The following is an 18,705-nucleotide window of genomic DNA, read 5'->3' on the forward strand; positions in this document are numbered from 1 at the left end:
AGTGAACTGCACTTTCAAGTTTCAAACAAAAACAAAAATAAAGATATATAGACAGTTCCCGTTATCAACTTCTCTCAAAGTTTACGAGTGTCGGTGAGCTGAGTAAGTTATAATGTCAATATTGTAAAGGTCATATATGGTTTGATTCTTACTGATATATATAAGGATGGGGTGGGCTAAGGGTTTAAAACAAAAAATAAAAGCAAAGTCAAATGCAGCTCATCAAATTAGAAAGACAATCTACAACGAGTAAGTCGTAGGACATAGCAAAAAGATTGAGCAACAAGCATCCCGAATTAGCAAAACGAGTAACAATTCATCCGCCAAAACAAGCATTCATCAAGACAGTTAGGAATGCCATGCGAGTTGTTAGGCTAAAGATGGACTCATCACAGGTTATCCTAGAGTAACTAGGAAATCATCTAGACGTAAAATCGAGTACAACATGGACTTAGAAAAGAATCTATCTAGATATCTGATGTGATAGTGTATTTAGCATTGGATTAGGAATCCATTATTTGGACTACAAGAAAGTCCTAAAACTGTGATGCATTAGGATTCTAAAAAAGAGACTTGATTCTTAAGGACAATCTTTATGGGAGGATTCTTAGGACTTGTGCTTGTATAAATAAAAGGCTAGGGTCCCTGTTATCACCACCGTTTTACAAGCACTGTGTTCTGCCCATTCAGAAACTTCAGTTGGTGACTGGCATAAGATTTCAGCCTCATCTCCATCCTTGTTCTTGCAACTACATCAATGGCTTCCACCATGGACTTTAATGGTATGTTTGATCTTCTAAGGCTATTGTGTTTAACATGTAATTAATGTGACCTTGATTTGTATATGTTGTTTTACAATTGGTATCAGAGCATAGGCTCACAAAATTGTTCTTTAGTTTAATTTGATGTAAAAATCGTTTTAGGTTTTCAAACAAAAAGAAAAAAAATTTGCTTTGTGAAGAAACAAGCCACGTTTTGCCTCTTTAGAAAAACCTTTTGCCCTCTAATTTGCAGCATGTGCTGATCCAAAATCAAACCCTGCCCAAACGTATCCCTTCATAAACTAAAGAAAAAGTGACCGTTGCAACAAGGATTTAGGGCTATCTTCAGGGTTTTGGAATTAGAAGCACACAAGATGATTCATCTTTTTGGAAATTCAAAACCCCGATGCTGTCGAATTAAGATGCCAAGAATGATGTTTTGCTTCCTTCTGTTTTTGAATTCATGCTTCCGCAAAAGAGTTTTTGCAGCAAAATTGGGAAAATTGCAAAGGTTAAGACTTAAGAAAATCTTTTTTTGATTCAAATTGTTTTTGATAAATGTTGAGCACAAGAACTCTAGTAGCATTCCCGGTGTGCGCATAGGCTAGCGTAGATGGTGACCGGATGAAATTTAATTTCTTTGAATGTTTTTGTGGAATTAAAATTGAGTATATGCATATCTGTATTGCTTTTGCTTGTGATTTGATATGCTTATTATTATGAGATGAATTGTTTGAAAATTGTATCTATGTTTTGTGGTATGACAATGCATGCAGAAATCTCCCAAAATTTTAGGCATTGTTAAAATTTACAGGTACAAAAAGAGCTTAGTTTCTTATAAGGATTATTGATCTGGATAGAAAATCAAGCTTGCAAGCTCAACTTGGTTTATGTTTTCTGTAATTTAAGTGAATATATTGCACAAAGCACTTTTCATTGACTCTTGTAGAAAGCTGTTGGTGAAAAATTGTATCTTGCATTTTAAAATTATACCTATAATTTTGCTTCCAAAGAAGTAGTACTATGTAATTTTAGAATGCAAATAGCAGTAAACATATCTGTTGATTTCAAATCTGGATACTTAGAACTCAAATTTCTGTCTAAAGATGTAATTTGTGTTCTTTGGATAACTTGGATTGAACAGACATGGCTTATTGATTTGGAACCTTCAGAATATTATGTTTTCTGCTCAAAAGTGTTGCATGATATTATTTTTGGTTAAAGGGTTGTTAAATGATATATGACATTGCATGCGATTTGGTTTTTGTTTTTTGTTTTTAGTTTGCTTCATTTGAGTTTTGTTATTGCTTAAGTTACAGCAAGCATAAAACTAAAAAATTTTAAGAACTTTACAGTTTGAAAAACTTACAAAACTTTCTTTTATTTTTGCTCTTTAGGAATCCCTATTGTGACCTTGAACACCATTCAGCTCCTAACTGGATATAATTATAAGAAGTGGAGAAACCAAGTAGATTTTTACCTAGCCATGAACCAGAACATGGACCTTTGCTTGAATAAGGAAGAATCTGAAATGCTTCATAGTGAGAGCACAAATGAAGATAAGAAATACTATAAGGAGTGGCATACGGCTAATAAAATGGCAAAGAATGTGATTAGAACTACCATGTCAGATACAGATAGAGGTAGTACTGAAGAACCTGAGGTAGCCATGGATTTCTTGTATGTCATTCATTATATGTACAGAGAGATTGATAAGGTTGAGGCAGCTAGACTATCAAAAGAATTTAATGAACTCAAGTATATTGGCACAGGGAAAGTGAGAGAGCATATCATGAAGACCATTGAGATTAATGCTCAGCTAAGGGACCTCCAGATAGGGGTCAATGATGATCTTGTAGTGGATGCCGCAGTGCATTCTTTGCCTAAAAGCTTTAGCCAACTCAGGACTAGCTACAATGCTAGAAAGAAAAATGGAGCCTTAAGGAGCTGCTTGCAATCTGTGTGGATGAGGAAGACAAGATTAGAAAAGAGAGAAAGCCAAGCAGCTTAGTGAACCTCATTGAGAAACCTAAGAAGAAGAACCAGAACCAGTCTAAGCTCAAGCCTACCAAAACTATCACCAAATGATCTACCTCTGCAGAAGCTAAGGCTAGCTAATAAGCCATTCAGGTTTAAGTGGTAATTCTGTAAGAAAGTGGGACATATGAAGAAAGACTGCGCTGGTTTTAAAAACTGGTTGATCAAAAAGGGTAATATTTCTAACTCAGTGTTTTCCTTAGAAATTAATTTAGTTAATGTTGAAGCAAAAACTTGGTGGATTGATTCAGGAAGTCCCTTACTGCCTTGCACATTACCATTTCCTTGCAGGGATTCATAAAGAAGAGAGTCCCAAAAAGTGATGAAGTGAACCTATGTGTAGGCAATGGCATGAGAGTGGCAGTCAAAGCTATTGGAACCTTAAAATTAGATCTTGGTTTAGGAAAGTTGTTACCTTTGGATAATGTTTTTTATGTACCTTCCATGAGAAGGAATTTAGTTTATGTTTCTCTTTTAGTTAAATCTAGTTGTAGACTTCTTATTGACAATAATGGAATTATTATTTCTGAAGATTCAATGCAAATTTGTTCTGGTGTTATTTTTAATGATTACCTACAATTAAATTGTTCACAAAGTCAACAAGAAATTTTACTTGTTGAAAATAATAACACATTGAGTAATACCTTAACTGGTGTTAAAAGAACTAAATGTAATGACAAGTCTGCATATTTATGACATAGAAGACTCGGCCACATATCAAAAGAGAGATTGTAAGTTTTAGTTAAAAGCAATAACTTGAATGAACTTGACTTTTCTGATTTGCAAGATTATGTTGAATGCTTTAAGGGAAGGAAAAAAAGACTGCACATAGAAGCCAAGCACTTTTAGAACTCATACATACTGACATTTGTGGTCCATTTAGAACTCAAACTATCTGTGGCAATGTATATTTCATCACTTTTATTGATGACTTTTCTAGATATTGTTATGTTTACCTACTTTCAGAAAAGTCTCAAGTACTTAAAGCCTTTCAAATCTTTAAGGATGAGGTAGAAAAGCAGTTAGAAAAGAAAATCAAAACTATCAGATTAGATAAAGGTGGTAAATTTTATGAAAAATACACAGAAAGTGGACAACATAAAAGTCCTTTTGCTTTGTTCCTACAGGAATAAGGCATTAAGACACAATATACCACACCATTCAATCCTCAGCAGAATGTTGTGGTTGAGAGAAAGAATAGGACTCTTTTGAATATGGTCAAAAGTATGATGTGTACAATAGGTTTACCTAGATTTTTGTGGGGTGAGGAATTAAGAATTGCAAACAATGTTTGCAACAGAACTCTAGCAAAACTATAGAAAGGATTGCTTTTGAGCTGTGGTGTGGCAGAAAGCCTAGCCTCCATCATTGTCATGTGTGGGGATGCCCTGCAGAAGCTAGAGTTTACAATCCAAACATTAACAAGCTTGATCCTAAAACTGTAAGTTGCCATTTTATAGGTTATCCTGAAAAATCTAAAGGCTATAGGCTTTATGCAACTCAACACTCACCAAGAATTTTTGAAACACATCAAGTAAAATTTTTGGATGAGAAAATTCATAATACAGGTTTTGAATATTTATCTTCAAAATTTGAAGAAATTGTGGATAATGAGCATACTGAAAATATATTGCCTATAGTTCAGGATACATCAACAGCTACTAGTGTTCCAGAAACTCAAAATGCCACTACTACAAAAAGTTAATCACACAACGGAACAGAAATCATCCGTTGTGTGTTTAAGTAAGCTTTATTGCACAACGGTACTTGTTATATTCTGTTGTGTGAATGCCAACAAAGTGATAACTTTTTTATCAGAACTACATTGCACAACGGACTTAAGTAATGTCTGTCGTCTGAGTCTTAAAAAAATTAGCGGCAGATTTCCCTCCACTTTGGAGCCTTGGTTGCCTCTTGAAATCTGAAATTTGTGCTACTTGATACAACGGTGCTTTATATTTCCGTTGTGTGATTGAAAACTGGATGCCAAATTTTGAGGAAGCTTGATTGAATGTCTTCCACAAGGTAAACCTAGTGCAAGCTGTAGAAATTAGACAACAGAAGTTATACTTTTCTGTTGTGTGAAAGTGGGAACATATAGGCGGCAACATTTTGAGCCAAATTGCTGTATGCGGCAGATTTCCCTCCATGTTTTGATATTTTGATACTCTTACAACAGTTTGTTACGTTTCTGTTGTGTGAGCAACTTTAGAATTTGTTGGAAGTTTAATTGTGCCTCCCACCCAGCCCAAGCCACATCGTGTCGAAAGAAAAATGAAACAAATTCTCTCGAGCTCTCTTAGTTGTGAAACCCCCGTCTCTCCACCACCCCTCCCCATGACTCTCCCAATCGCCCAACCCCCCCCCCCACCAAACCCCTCTCTCTCAGTCTCTCGATCTCTCTTGTCTCAATTTCATGCTCTCTTCTTCTTCAATCTCATCACCCCCTTTCAAACCCCAACCCTAAAATCTTCCTCCCCCAGCAATGGCCTCCTCCCCAGACCACAACCACACCCTGAACGGCGATTCCAACACCCACGCCTCCAAAAAGCCCAAACTCTCCTTCATCACCCCTCCGAAATCGCCACCGAATTCTCCCACCATGACCCCACCGTTGCCCGAATCAACAACGGCAGCTTCGGGTCCTGCCCCGACTCCGTCCTCCAGGCCCAGCACCGCTGGCAGCTCAAGTACCTCTCCCAGCCCGATCACTTCCGCACCCTCATCAAGGACCTCATCAACGCCGACCACGTCAACGAGATCTCCATCGTCGCCGACCACGTCAACGAGATCTCCATCGTCGCCATCGTCCTCCAGCAGGCCGCCTGGGGCTTCTCCAAGACTACAACGCTTTTGCTCCGGAAATTGCATCGCTAAATTCCCGTCCTTGGAGACTTCAAGCATGAGCAACCGCCTCAAATTGAAGATTTTCCCAGCTCCTGACCAAACACTACAGCTAACAAACGAAGAGGAAGACACAGATGTCGATGCTTAGGGTAAGTCTTAATTCACCATTTATGTTTAAAGATTTTTCCCAATATGTACTCTCCGGTGCCCAAAATCATGTAATTTCCAAGCTATGTGTATGTCTATCTATGTATACAATGAGAGTCCTCCCTCATATTGGAAATTTTGTATATGAAATGCTGATTTGCGACAATCTGTGTAATATCTCCAGAGAAGTGGCTGACTGCTGATGATAAACGGAATTTGGCAAGTACTGATTGATATCTTAACCAGATTCCATCGTAAGTAAACCTTCTTTCTTTGTTACTCATTACAATTTCCTGCTTGCTTCTACCTTCAAATTTGTTATTACTTGTTCTGACAAATTCCTTACTCCACTTTCCAGATTCTACTGCTCCACCTGGCCTCAATGGTCTGACATAAGTGGAAGATTGTTCACCAAACATTTATGTTGATGAATATCTTTGGTGTTGGAGATCCAGTAGAGGATGATATCTTTGTGAGCATTCAGTGAGTAATCTGTCCCTTTCACATGAATATTCTTCTTTACACTAGCTAAACATTTAGAAATATGGGGCATGTTCTAGAGAAACATGACTGATTGGAAAGCAAAAGAAAGCAGGGAACTCAAACAATGTCTAAGAACAGTATTAACAATGAAAGTTAACGGGCCTCTCAGTAGGTCAGAAAGATAATATCATTTGTCATCTGCTAATATTTTAGTTTGATGGTGGATTTGTTTGCCATTAGTGGATTGAAATTAGTAAATGCAACTAGCTATTTCAGGAGTATCTATCAGTAACAAATGAGCTGATATAAACAGTTTAGGATGCCAAGAACATTAAGCAGTAATGGTAGGCCAAAAATTGTGTCATTTTGATTCTGGCATCTTTCACAGGTGGAGGTAACTCTCTAATTTCTTCTTTGCAGGAATAAAGTGGTCATAGTAGAAGGAAATTATCTGTTCTTGGATAATGGGGTGTGGAAGGAAATATCGTCTATGTTTGATGAGAAATGGTAAGACTTTTGTTCTCCTTGGCTATTTTTATGCAAAATTGTATGTCAAAGTAATGGAATTTTTGGATCTGCAATATATCCATTTAATAACTGGTGTCTGTGGAGCAGATATCAATATTGAGAACATGTCATGCTTAGAACTTGACTGAGATTATGTACTTTCTGATATGGGTCGGTTTATTGGGATAAATTTGATTTGTCCGATATGGCTGAGTTGAGGTGAGTTCTTAGCTCTTCCTTAGCATAGTGTACAGAGAATGATCAAAGTTCAAAATTCAGATATTGGTAACTGAATCGCAATATATAAACTTCATCTGGCTTTTTCGGAGATATAGGACTATAACTTCTGTTTGAGAATAGGAACATGGAATAGAATTATAAAAATCTTGCCTGTCGGAGTTGTGATTGTTTCTATTTTGAAATATCAACTATGTCTTTGTGTGGTGTGTACTCCTTTTGAGATTGATGTTTACTAGGCAAAGTGGAAGAGGTTTAGGCCGCCAGGTTGTTACCGTTCTAGAAGCAGTTTTCTTTCAATCCTATTAATATCAAACAGACATAACAGCTAAAGTAATTTTTTGGTGATGGTTTGATGAGAACTTTAATTTAGAATATGAAGGGGTAATGCTTAAAAGAGTTGATAAATTTATATCTGTTCAACAATAAGATAACTGTTTACACTTTCGAGCACAAATCTCCTCAATCAATCTTATTCAAGAAGGCATCACAAATTGGGCATTACACAGGTGAACAAACTATTCCCTCTTCGTTTTTTAATTGAAAGCCTATTTATGTTAGACAAAGCCAAATTCATTGCTTTCTTGAATTCCTAATGTTGAAAATGAAGTCTGGTTTTCTGTAATGCCCTTGGCTCAACACATTGTCATGCTGATAGACACTTCATAATATTTGTAGACATAGCTGTGGTGATATAAATGGGAATGCTTTGGTTATGTAGCTGCATTTTTTGCCATTGGCTATCTAACAGGAGTATAATTCTATTTAGAGCAGAAAACTAAACTGCAGTTGGAGCCTTATAGTTTCAATCTGATTACATTCCTGCATTTTTTCAATCCTGATTTTTACTTTTTTGTGTTCTTGGGTTGCCTTTTTCAATCCCATTGTCTGGCCTTAATAATAAGTAAATCTTTTCAACTCAGAGAAATTTCTTTAGGTAATGGATTGTGGCATCTTGTGAGGTGGTATATAGGCATTTTGTGTTCCTATTTGATTTCAAGGACAGAAGTTCGACTTGCTCCACATGACTTGTTCTTATCCAGATTGAAATACTTGAGTTTTGGAACTCCATCGGGTGGACTATAATAATGTTTTGTTATTTCGATTAGACACGAAAGTTATTTGTCTTTCTGATTTATTTCCCTTCATCTCGCCAGGTAGAACTTGCTGCACTCCTCCATGATATAGGTCAGTGTTAACAGCAAAACCTTCAACTCCGCACCTGTTCATAAATCATAAATATTGCCGCCTCTCTTCATAACCTTGTCAGAAACTACTGCACTTAAAACATTAACCCAAATGTAAACTTTTCGCTACATTCAGCAAACATATGTGCTCGTGAGTTATTTGTAGCACTTTTCTTATAAATTCTCAGGGCACAACTGATGTATATACAAATCATTTATGCAAACTTCTGTCCAAGATGGTTTTCTTTTATGCTTCTTCCTCTATCTTTTCAGCATTGTTTTTATCTCATAATCTCATCCTATATTACGTACTGAACATTTTAGTCATTGGTTTTTGATTGCAGGTGATTATAAGTACTTGAGGTTTGCATTCTCCTCTTCTTTGCTTAAATACTTGTATTTTGCTTTAGTATCTCTTGGCCACAGGCATTGATTTTCAATTTTTTACCTGAGTGAGTTTTTGCATTGATCTTACCTTGCATGTTCTACCTTGATTGAATCTTTTCTTCCGTGGCATTTAAACTTATCTGCTTCTTCCATTTATTCTTCCTTTCCTTCCCTTGTGCTGATTTGGACCAACTACTTTGGCATGTAGAGATCCTTCAGAGGACAAACTTGTTGAGCACTTTCTTATTGACTCGGGCATAGAGGAGAGCAAGAAAACAAAGATTATAAAGATCATCAATGGAATGGGTGAGTTGGTTGCTGTTATCTCAAGGTGTTGTGCCATTTTAGCATATGTAGTAGTCTCAAGCACCTTCTGATGCACCATGTAACTTTTTTATCATTTCAAAAGTACTTGACACAATTGTGTAGTCTTGAACCACTTGATGTAATTGTTTTTTTTTCTCTTTGTGAAAGATTCAGTTAGTTGATGTGAAACGCAACCATTACATATGTAATTCTGCTACAGGGTTTAAAGATGAGCTGGCTGTGCCTAATGCAGACATTGTCAAATTTTTTCAAATCACTAAACAAGTTTGCATCTTGCAGGCCAATTGTGAGTGAGACATTCGAGGTTTTGTAGAAGCGAATGGCAGCTGAAGGTTAAGAGCCATCGAGAATAGGAATGTTTTTTTATTCATGTGTAGCTAGCTAAGAATGCTCTTGTTTGGTGCATTATCTTGTTACTTGAATGTATTGATGCTTGAATAATGGTACTTGAATGATATATATGGATTAGAGTATTGTTTATATGGTAATATATTGAGCATTATTCTGGACAAACATTTATATTGATATTCTTGTTGTTGTTCAAGGTTTAGTCATACAACACAATACAAAACAATGTGTTGTATGAATGTAAAAGAGTTCAAAATTAAGGCTTCTCCTACAACAGTCACTAGTTGGTACCCAATTGATTACAGTATTCACACAACGGATAACCAAATATAGTTGTTGTGTGAACTAACAACCAACAACAAAAGAAAACAAAATTCTGTTGTGTGAGATTCATAACACACAACAGAAATAAAATGATCACTGTTGTCTAAGTAATCAACAGACAAGGGAGATAATTTTACTTCAGTTGTGTGTTACTTACCTCAGACAACAAATATTAAGTTATATCTGTTGTCTGTTAGTAGTCTCAGACAACAAATAATGAGTTATATCCGTTGTGTGTTATGAATCTCAGACAACAAAGAATAAGTCATACCTGTTGTGTGTTATGAATCTCAGACAACGGCAAAATTTCATCTTCTGTGGTCTGAATGTGCCGAGGCATCGCCGCGCATGCCATGCCAGGCACATGCTGCGCAGAACTCACACAACGGAAATAGGTATTTCTGTTGAGCAAACTATTATCACACAACGGTGAAATCACCGTTGTCTGATTTTTCAATCACACAACACTCACTTAGACCACGGTGAGCTTGGTCATCACACAACACAAATTCACCGTCGTCTGATGACCTTTTTGTAGTAGTGTGCACAAGATCAACTTGTTGATCAGGAAATACATTTTGCAGATGATCAAACTATCCCTGAACCCTTACCTGATCCACCACAGCTTGTGGAACCTCAAGTTTAGCTTGCAGAACCACAACAAAATCAAAATCCTCAAGTAAGAAGGTCTCATGGAGTAAGGAAACCAACTTGGGGGGGGGAGATTCTTACTACATTGTTTATTTGCAAGAACATGAAGTTAAATTGATAATTGATCTTGCAGATGACAATGATCCAATTACTTTCAATCAAGCTATTGAAAGCAATCAACCTAGTGAGTGGAAACAAGCTATGGAAGCTGAAATTGATTCCATGAACCAAAATGCAGTTTGGGATTTAGTGAATCCTGACCCTGCCAAACCTCATCATCTCCTTAATCATCCTCACTGCTGCCATTTGGGTTTGACGATGACGCGGTCAACGGAGCTCATCACCGATGAAGACCCCGATGAAGGTCCTCAAGTCGCCATATAAGGTAAAGGTTTGAGTTTTATGAGTTTGAAGATTTGGGATTACTGAAGATTGGGTAGAACTGATTTGGGATTACTGATTTTGGGAAATTTAATTTGGGATTACTGATTTTGGAATTACTGATTTTGGATTACTGATTTTGTATATAGATTTGATTGAAGTGTTTGGCAGAGGAGAAATTAAGGTAAAATGCATATCTTAGAAAAGTAAAATGCTTATAATGTAATTTGAGGTTGAGGCTTGGAGCAAAAGTTCAAATGAACTTCGACATGGAATTTACATGTGCAAATTTATTTGAACTTTTGCTTCCAATCCTCAACCTCACTTTCAGTAGTCTAGAAGAAGAGTTCAAGCTTGTTTAAACATGTTTGTAATGTTTTGATTGTAAACAGTGACATGTTCAGTTTTGAGAGAGCTTATAGTTATGTAAAAGTCATTTATTTGTTAGAAGCACATGAAATTTCAATAGAGCTTTTAGGATACTAATCTAGTGTGTGTGATTTTTCAGGTTTTGTATTTGCAAGGTGATTTCAATTTGGCTATTGGCTTGTTGCTGTTATTGGTGAATATTGTTATGAATTTTGTGATGTGTTTGATTCTTCAAGCTTGGGATGCACCGGCAGTGAATGACGATTGTATTTGAGGGAGGTGGATTGGTTGGTTGCTGCATAATGTATTGGCTGTGGGATAGGAAAACTGTGGTCATTGGTGGAATGTTTGTAGTAGTAAACACTAAATGTAATGTGAATGTAATGTGCATTTTCTGGAATCACAGTGTATAGAACATGTGAATGTAATGTGCATTTTCTGGAATCACAGAGCTTTGCTCTTGCTAAGCTATTTCTCATTTGTTGTACTCTACAGAATTATAGAAGGAATGAAATGGCTTTAGTCTTTGAATATTGTATCTGATTGACAAATGTTGCATACTAAGTCATTTTGCTCCAAATTTGAACTTCTGATGCCATGGTTTTGAGTCTAACATTGTATATTAAGTCATTTTGCTCCACATTTTGAGTCAATATGCAATGTTAAAGTTTTGCTCCAGATTGGAACATTTTGAGTCTAACATTGCATATTAAGTCATTCCACACCTCATTTTCTGGAATCATTACAAATCAGCAACAATTGAGTATCCACAATTGAAACCATTACATAATGAATTCACTATGATCCTCACTCTACCATATAATCTTGAAATGATCCAAAATGTCTTCCAAAACCTGCAGAATCAAAGAGACCACAAATTCGTCTTCCCATAAACTGATCAGTGCATCCAAAATTTGCAGAATCAAACCCGCACAATAGCTTATAAATGCATCCAAAACCTGCAGAATCAAGCAGACTCAATAAACTCAAAACCAAACTTGTAAATGAAGATCACAATAGCTGTTTCTCAACAAACTGAAAACCAATCACAATAGGTATTTCTCAACAAATCAAACACAAGCACAGTAGCTATTTCTCAACAAACTCAAAACCAATCAACAAATGCTATTTCTGAACAAATCAAACACAGGCATTGTAGCTATTTCCCAAGAAACTCAAAACCAAAACCAATAGCTATTTTTGAACAAATCAAACACAAGCATAGTAGCTATTTCTCAACAAATTCAAAACCAATCAACAAAGGCTATTTCTAAACAAATCAAACACAAGCACAGTAGCTATTTCTTAACAAATTCAAAACCAATCTACTGCAGCTATTTCTGAACAAATCAAACACAAGCACTGTAGCTATTTCTCAAGAAACTCAAAACCAAAACCAATAGCTATTTCTGAACAAATCAAACACAAGCATAGTAGCTATTTCTCAACAAATTCAAAACCAATCAACAAATGCTATTTCTGAACAAATCAAACACAAGCACAGTAGCAATATCCCTCAAACTGACCAAATCAGATGCAAAATCCAAAAAAATACCAAATATAGAAAACTCAAAACTTACCTTAAAGAGCATGTTTTCTGTTAGTGAACTGATCTGTTTGAGACATTATTCTACCAAATGAGATGATGAACAACTATCCTCATCCATACTAGTGGAACTTGAATCTCCATTTTCATCAATAGCAGGTCTACATAAATAAACAAAAATAAAGTCATCAATATCAATCGATAAAAATGTTGCCATGAACAATAATATCAAACATAGGTATCTTACCTTCCATGAGGTGTTGGACAATTTCTTTTGTCATGTGACTGACCAAATACTCCACATCCATGGCATTGCCTACCTTGACTGACATTTACCTTAACTTTCCTCTTCTCTTTTCCTTTCTTCAACCTTCTTCCACACCCTTTTGCTCTCACTTGATGTGGTTCATTAAAACCATGCCAAATAGTAGCATTGTTGGTCTCGGTCTCCAAATCTACTGCAGTTTGTCCACCTTCATTACTAATTAATGGTTTAATATTCTCCAAAAAAGCATCCAATGCTTCCATAAACAGTTTGGTAGCCTCATCACTCACCATAACCTTATCAATTAATTGCATATGTAGCATGCTGGAATAGTTTAGTCCTCCTTGCAAGTAAAGCTTTGTTATCTTTTCTCTCCATTCCATTACAATCTAACACAACTCTATGTCTTGCAGCTTTAGTCCATCTCTTCAAGATGTACTGAATAGGCAATTTATCAACATCTTGGATCTTAATCAAATATGCCAAAACATGCCGACATGGGAAACCTTGACTGTCAAACATTCTACAGATGCATGATGCAAAATCAGATTTCTTTTCATAAGTAAGTTCACGAGACTTACAAGTATCAATGTTCGTATAACCTTAAACTGTTCTTGAGTGACATTTTCAAACACAAGTTCAAGTTTATATTTGAAGCCCTCTCTCAACTGTTCTTGAACTTCATAAAATAGTTTAGAGTTAATTACTGTTTACTCCCTATACTTATAGGGTTTAATCGTTTCAGTCCCTGACCTTCGAATTTCACCTAAAAAGTCCATGAACTCCCAATTTCCTCCCAATTGGTCCCTGCTGTCAAGCTCCGTCCAAATTGACTGTTAAATTGCTAACGTGGCATCCATTTTAAGCTGAAATATCCATTTTACCCTCAATTACTTTTTTTCTTTTAATTTTTTTTTTTATCTTTCTCTCTTTTTCTTTTTTTTCGTTTTCCTTTTGACCTCCTCTTCTTCCGTGGATCTGCAAGATCCAATCCCCCTGAAAACCCACTTCATCTCCTCCACCAATTCTTCAGAGTTCACTCACCTAACCACCTCCTTGACTTGCTCCGCCATCATAGCCCTCGACGCCGAGTGGAATCCCCTCCGCTCCCACCACCCCACTTACCCAACCGTCCCTCTCCTCCAACTTGCCTGCCAACTCGGCCGCGAACTCGCCGGCGACTCAGTCGTCTTCTTCCTGCTCGACTGGACCCTTCTCCAGATCAACTCGCACCTCCAATTCCTTTGACGGGTCCTTCTCCGACGATCGCGACCCGATCTTCGAAGCCCTAAAAGCCCAAACTTTGAGAAGATCTTCGGCAACTCGGCTAGGTTCTCCATCAATTTTGAGGCTTTGAACTTGGATTCCATGTACGGTGGTGGTGGGCCCACTAATTCCTCCTCCAAGGTCCCTGATTTTGACTCGGCGTTGCGGGGCTGAAGAGCTCCGCTGGAAACGATATTTTCTCCTCGACAGTGACGTCGCCGCCGTCTCAAGCAAGTGATAGTAGTGGGTTTGATGACCTTCTCAGTGGGTTTGGCAAGGCTGAGCCGGCATCGTCGAAAAGCTCTAGCAAGGGTGTGCCGGCAGCTTTCGATGATTTGTTAACTGGGTTTGGAGCTAGTAGCAGCTTTCAATATGAAAGGTATTGTTGCTTTCTCTCATTGCTATATTTGTTGCATGAATTGGATTCCGGCCTTTACATGATGAATTTTCGGTTTGGGGCAGTACTAGTGTGGAGTTTGAATTGATGGTTAGTTATGTGAATGTTGCACTGTATATTGTGCGTCAAATTTCATGGGCTACGTGTTGATGAATATTATAGGAACATGAGTTTGAACATCTTTTTTTTTTTGCTGATACTGTTTTGATGTGATAATCTTGTTATTCATGGCTAGAGATTCTTAATTCTTCCTCAATTTAATGCTGAAGCAGATTATGTATCTGGATTGAAACGACTGGGATGATGTCGCCACCACTCTCACCGCCCATGCCAATTCCCCCTCGTCTCGCCATCCAAGACCGCTGGGAGAAGAAGATAGAGAGAGAGCTAGGTTTGTTTTTCAAGAAGATGATGGAGATGAACAGAGGAGAGAAAACTTGGAAGAAGAAGAGGTAAAAGGAAAAAACAGAAGAAAAAATTAATTTAAAAAAAAAATAGTAAGTGAGGGTATAATAGACTTTTTTGGGGGGGGGGGGGGGGAACCACCGCCACGTCAGCAAGATAACAGAGTCTTTGACGGTAGGGACCAATTGGGAGGAAATTGGGAGTTCAGGGACTTTTTAGGTGAAATTCGAAGGTCAGGGACTACTGAAACGATGAAACCCTATAAGTATAGGGAGTAAGCAGTATTTAATCCAATAGTTTATGTGTATAAACCTTGGCCATATGATCTTCTATGTCAAGGGACATGATAGTTTTTGCCTTCTTATCAATATTAATATGATCCTCCTCTAACTCATAATGTCGTTGGTGAAGAAGTCCCCTCTTAAACTGAACCATAAATTCCACCAATGAATTCCACTTAGAAACATAATTCTTGAAGAAAGAATGTTGACTCTCTGCTCTTTGACTACTTGACATTCCAGCTGAGAAAACATGATTGACATATGCTAGTATCCATGATGAACGAATTTTGTATATCGACTCCAGCCACTTGTTATCACTCAACCCACTCTTCTCAATAATTTCAATCCATCTTGAGTCAAACTCCTCTCTACTACTTGAATTCCATATGCAACTATGAAAGTCTTGGTAGGAATCTCGATATTTAATCGCATCTAGCTTCTCAGAAAATTTATTAAGAATGTGCCAACTGCAATATCTATGAAATGTTTATGGGAGTGCTTCTGAAATGGCTTTAGTCATAGTAGGATCTTGGTCGGTAATGATCATCTTGGGGGCATCTTCTGGTGCATCTCCTGGCATAGCATTTAGAAATTCCTTGAATAACTAAACAAAAGTATCGGCTGTCTCATCATTCAAGAATGCACAAGCAAAGATGATTGCCTGCCCATGATTGTTAACACCAGTGAATGGTGCAAAAATCATTCCATACCGATTTGTGTTGTATGTAGTATCAAAGATAACTACACCTCCATAAAATCTATAAGCTCGTCTTGAAATTGAGTCAGCTCAAAAGCACTGTGTTACTCTGTTTTCCTCGTCTCCATCCATTGTATAGACAAAAGAAGAATCTTTTTCTTTCTCATTCTCAAAATGCATGTACAGTAGATCTCCATCACGCCTCTTCTTCTCTTCACGACAAATTCTTCCATAATTATATAGATCACGCTGTATAAAACCAATATTTTGAATGCCACCTGCCTGAACACCAAAGAATTCAAACTGTTTATGTTTCTCCACATTCACCAAGCTTAGTTGCTGTGATAGAACTGTGTTAACTTTTGAAACACGACAGTGAGATCTCAACAAATGTACTCTAGGTGGGCTTGTTAATGGATGGTTGTGAGCCTCAACAAATACAGAGATTGCATATCTTCCAGACTCCTTCTTTCTCACAACTGCAATTCTTGCTTTACAACCCACTTTTGGTAATCCTCTCTTACGCTTTTTGTCCTTCAACTTTGGAATCTCCTTGCTTATAACAGACATACTCCTTCCTCATAAGTTGTTTCTTATCTTTGCTGGTCGCAGTAGAATGACTTCTAATACTAAACCCTGCTTCTTTTGCATATCTATTGTAGAAAGCAGCAACATATATCATCTATTGTTTCAAACTCTTGGTATAATTTAGGCATCAACTCTGCCTTTACTTGAGGAATATAAACTTGATCATCCTCTGACTCCATTTATTTGAAACTAAAAAGCACACATAAGATCAACAATCGAAACAAAAACCAAACCCAGAAACAGAAAGAAGAAAAGTCCCAAAATATGGGAAAAAAAAACCCTAGATTTTGTAATGGGAAATCAAACAAATCAGAAAAGAGAGAGAATCCATACTGTAGATGTGTTTCTCTGCTTCCAAGTCTGCAACTTTTGGCGCGAAAACTCCAAGGGATGTCGGGACCATAAGAGAGATGCAATTTTCATGAAAGAAAGGAAAAAATAAAGCTTCGGTTGCAACAATCGTGCAACCTGAGTTCTCTTTCTAGTATTTGGAGACGAGATGAGAAGTGATTGTGGAGAATTGATTGAACCAGAACCAGAGACTTCGATGCAACCAAAGTGGAGAGTCTACAGTTGATCGTTGTGGAACATATTAGTTCGACCCACGTTTTGGTTTTCAAGGAGATTGATCTGAGCCGTTGCATTTCATTTAAAGAAATGGACGACTGTGCTTGACCCATCCGCAAATTAACTATAGCAAGGACGTCCTCTTTGGAACCTTGCTATATATATATATATATATATATATATATATATATATATATATATATATATATATATAGGGCCCTTCTAGTGAGAGATCCTTTTTTTTGGTCTTTTATAGGGATAGGGCATTAGACCAACTTTTTGATCATATTTTCACATCTTAACCGTTTAGTTTTTAGGTCCTAATGTATAGATCATTTCTGCAAATTTTTCAGCCAATTTGATGATCGTTAAGGCATCCAAACTGCAATTTACCATTATAAACACAAACGGTTCCGGTTAGACAGATTCGGTCCGTTCATGTAAATTACAGTTTTGGATGCCTTAACGATCACCAATTTGGCTGAAAATTTGCATAAGTGATCTCTACATTAAGACCTAAAAACTGAACGGTTAAGATGTGAAAATATGATCGAAAAGTTGGTCTAATGCCTATCCCTATAAAAGACCAAAAAAAGGGATCCCTTAGTGGAAGCCTTCTCTCTCTCTCTCTCTCTCTCTCTCTCTCTTTCTCTCTCTATATATATATATATATATATATATGCAGTCCCCTTCCAATGAGCGATCCCTATTTTTTGCCAACTTGAGGGATAGGCTCGCAGCCCTTGGATCTGTTCTAATGAGGTTCGACGGCTAAGATTAAATCAAGATTCTGATCCCGTTCTGACCCCAATTCGCGATCTCAATTCTCAAACCCTTTCTAACCCCAATTCGCGAGCTCCCCAATTCTTTCTACCTCTCTGGCGAGTATGGAACGCTCAGAGAATTCACTCAATTCGCATCTAACACACGTCTATTTCTTCAAATTCTCTAGAAATTAGGTGGGTTTTCTCTTTGCAGTGAGTTTTGATTGTTTTGGGGAAATAATCCACTCTTGCCTCAGATTTCAATTCAATTGCAGAAATAGTCCTCTCTGCACTTCTTTACCAATCCCCGAAAGCCTATGATTCTTGCCCAATGCAGGTAATCTTGTATGTTACAATTCTTGTGGTAACTTCTTCATGTATAATATATCTGTGATTTATCTGACTAGTTTAATTGGCTTGTTGTTGATTCCATTACTTGACCTTTTCCTTTTTCTCTCTACCGTGCAGACATTAATTATGGGTAATCGAGATGAAATTGATGACTTCTCCAGCACAAGTGCTTCTGTTCTTCTTTCAGTTCTCAAGCTTACTGACGAACATGATTTGTACAGGCAAGTTGCATGCCCCAAACACCACAAGCATAAAAGCAATTCCCTCTACTCATTGTTTCCAATACCTGCTTTTCTCAAGGGAAAATTTTTGGTTTCTGAGCTAAAGTCGGAAGAGGCTGGTTGCTTTGAAAATACACTTGACCAGAAGGACACATAATATGCAAAGCAACAAATCCATTTTGTGTAGATTGTGATTGATATTTTGAGATGCAGGCAAGCAAATTAGTAAACAAAAACAACAATTGGGACACCACATTCTCAGTTTTCTATATTTCTTGTAGTGTGTGTTCTTAAAAGAAGAAAGCAGCACATTGTGTGAATTTAAAACCAGCTATTTCAAATAATGGAATGATGAAGGATAGAA

At 37.1% G+C, this 18,705-nt stretch overlaps 1 protein-coding gene and 2 long non-coding RNA genes across 3 annotated transcripts; all 3 read left to right on the top strand.

Moving 5' to 3' along the window:
• Window positions 1–2,247: 2,247 nt before the first annotated feature.
• LOC112170931 lies at window positions 2,248–2,772 on the top strand. The gene has a single exon (XM_024308196.1). It carries the CDS (start codon window positions 2,248–2,250, stop codon window positions 2,770–2,772), a length of 525 nt encoding a protein of 174 aa, XP_024163964.1.
• A 2,865-nt stretch (window positions 2,773–5,637) lies between these two features.
• LOC121049772 lies at window positions 5,638–6,241 on the top strand. Its single transcript, XR_005801309.1, has 3 exons — window positions 5,638–5,794; window positions 5,977–6,046; window positions 6,151–6,241. It is a non-coding gene; the product is annotated as an uncharacterized LOC121049772 (long non-coding RNA).
• Window positions 6,242–8,156: 1,915 nt separating this feature from the next.
• LOC121049760 lies at window positions 8,157–9,140 on the top strand. The gene is made up of 4 exons (XR_005801248.1): window positions 8,157–8,207; window positions 8,551–8,569; window positions 8,802–8,899; window positions 9,120–9,140. It is a non-coding gene; the product is annotated as an uncharacterized LOC121049760 (long non-coding RNA).
• Window positions 9,141–18,705: the final 9,565 nt, after the last annotated feature.

Source organism: Rosa chinensis, chromosome 6, assembly GCF_002994745.2.
Source record: "Rosa chinensis cultivar Old Blush chromosome 6, RchiOBHm-V2, whole genome shotgun sequence".
NCBI classification, from domain to species: Eukaryota; Viridiplantae; Streptophyta; class Magnoliopsida; order Rosales; family Rosaceae; genus Rosa; species Rosa chinensis.

Excerpts from the sequence above, each read along its gene's own strand:
- LOC112170931 (XM_024308196.1), top strand. The coding sequence starts at position 2,248 with ATGAACCAGAACATGGACCTTTGCTTGAATAAGGAAGAATCTGAAATG.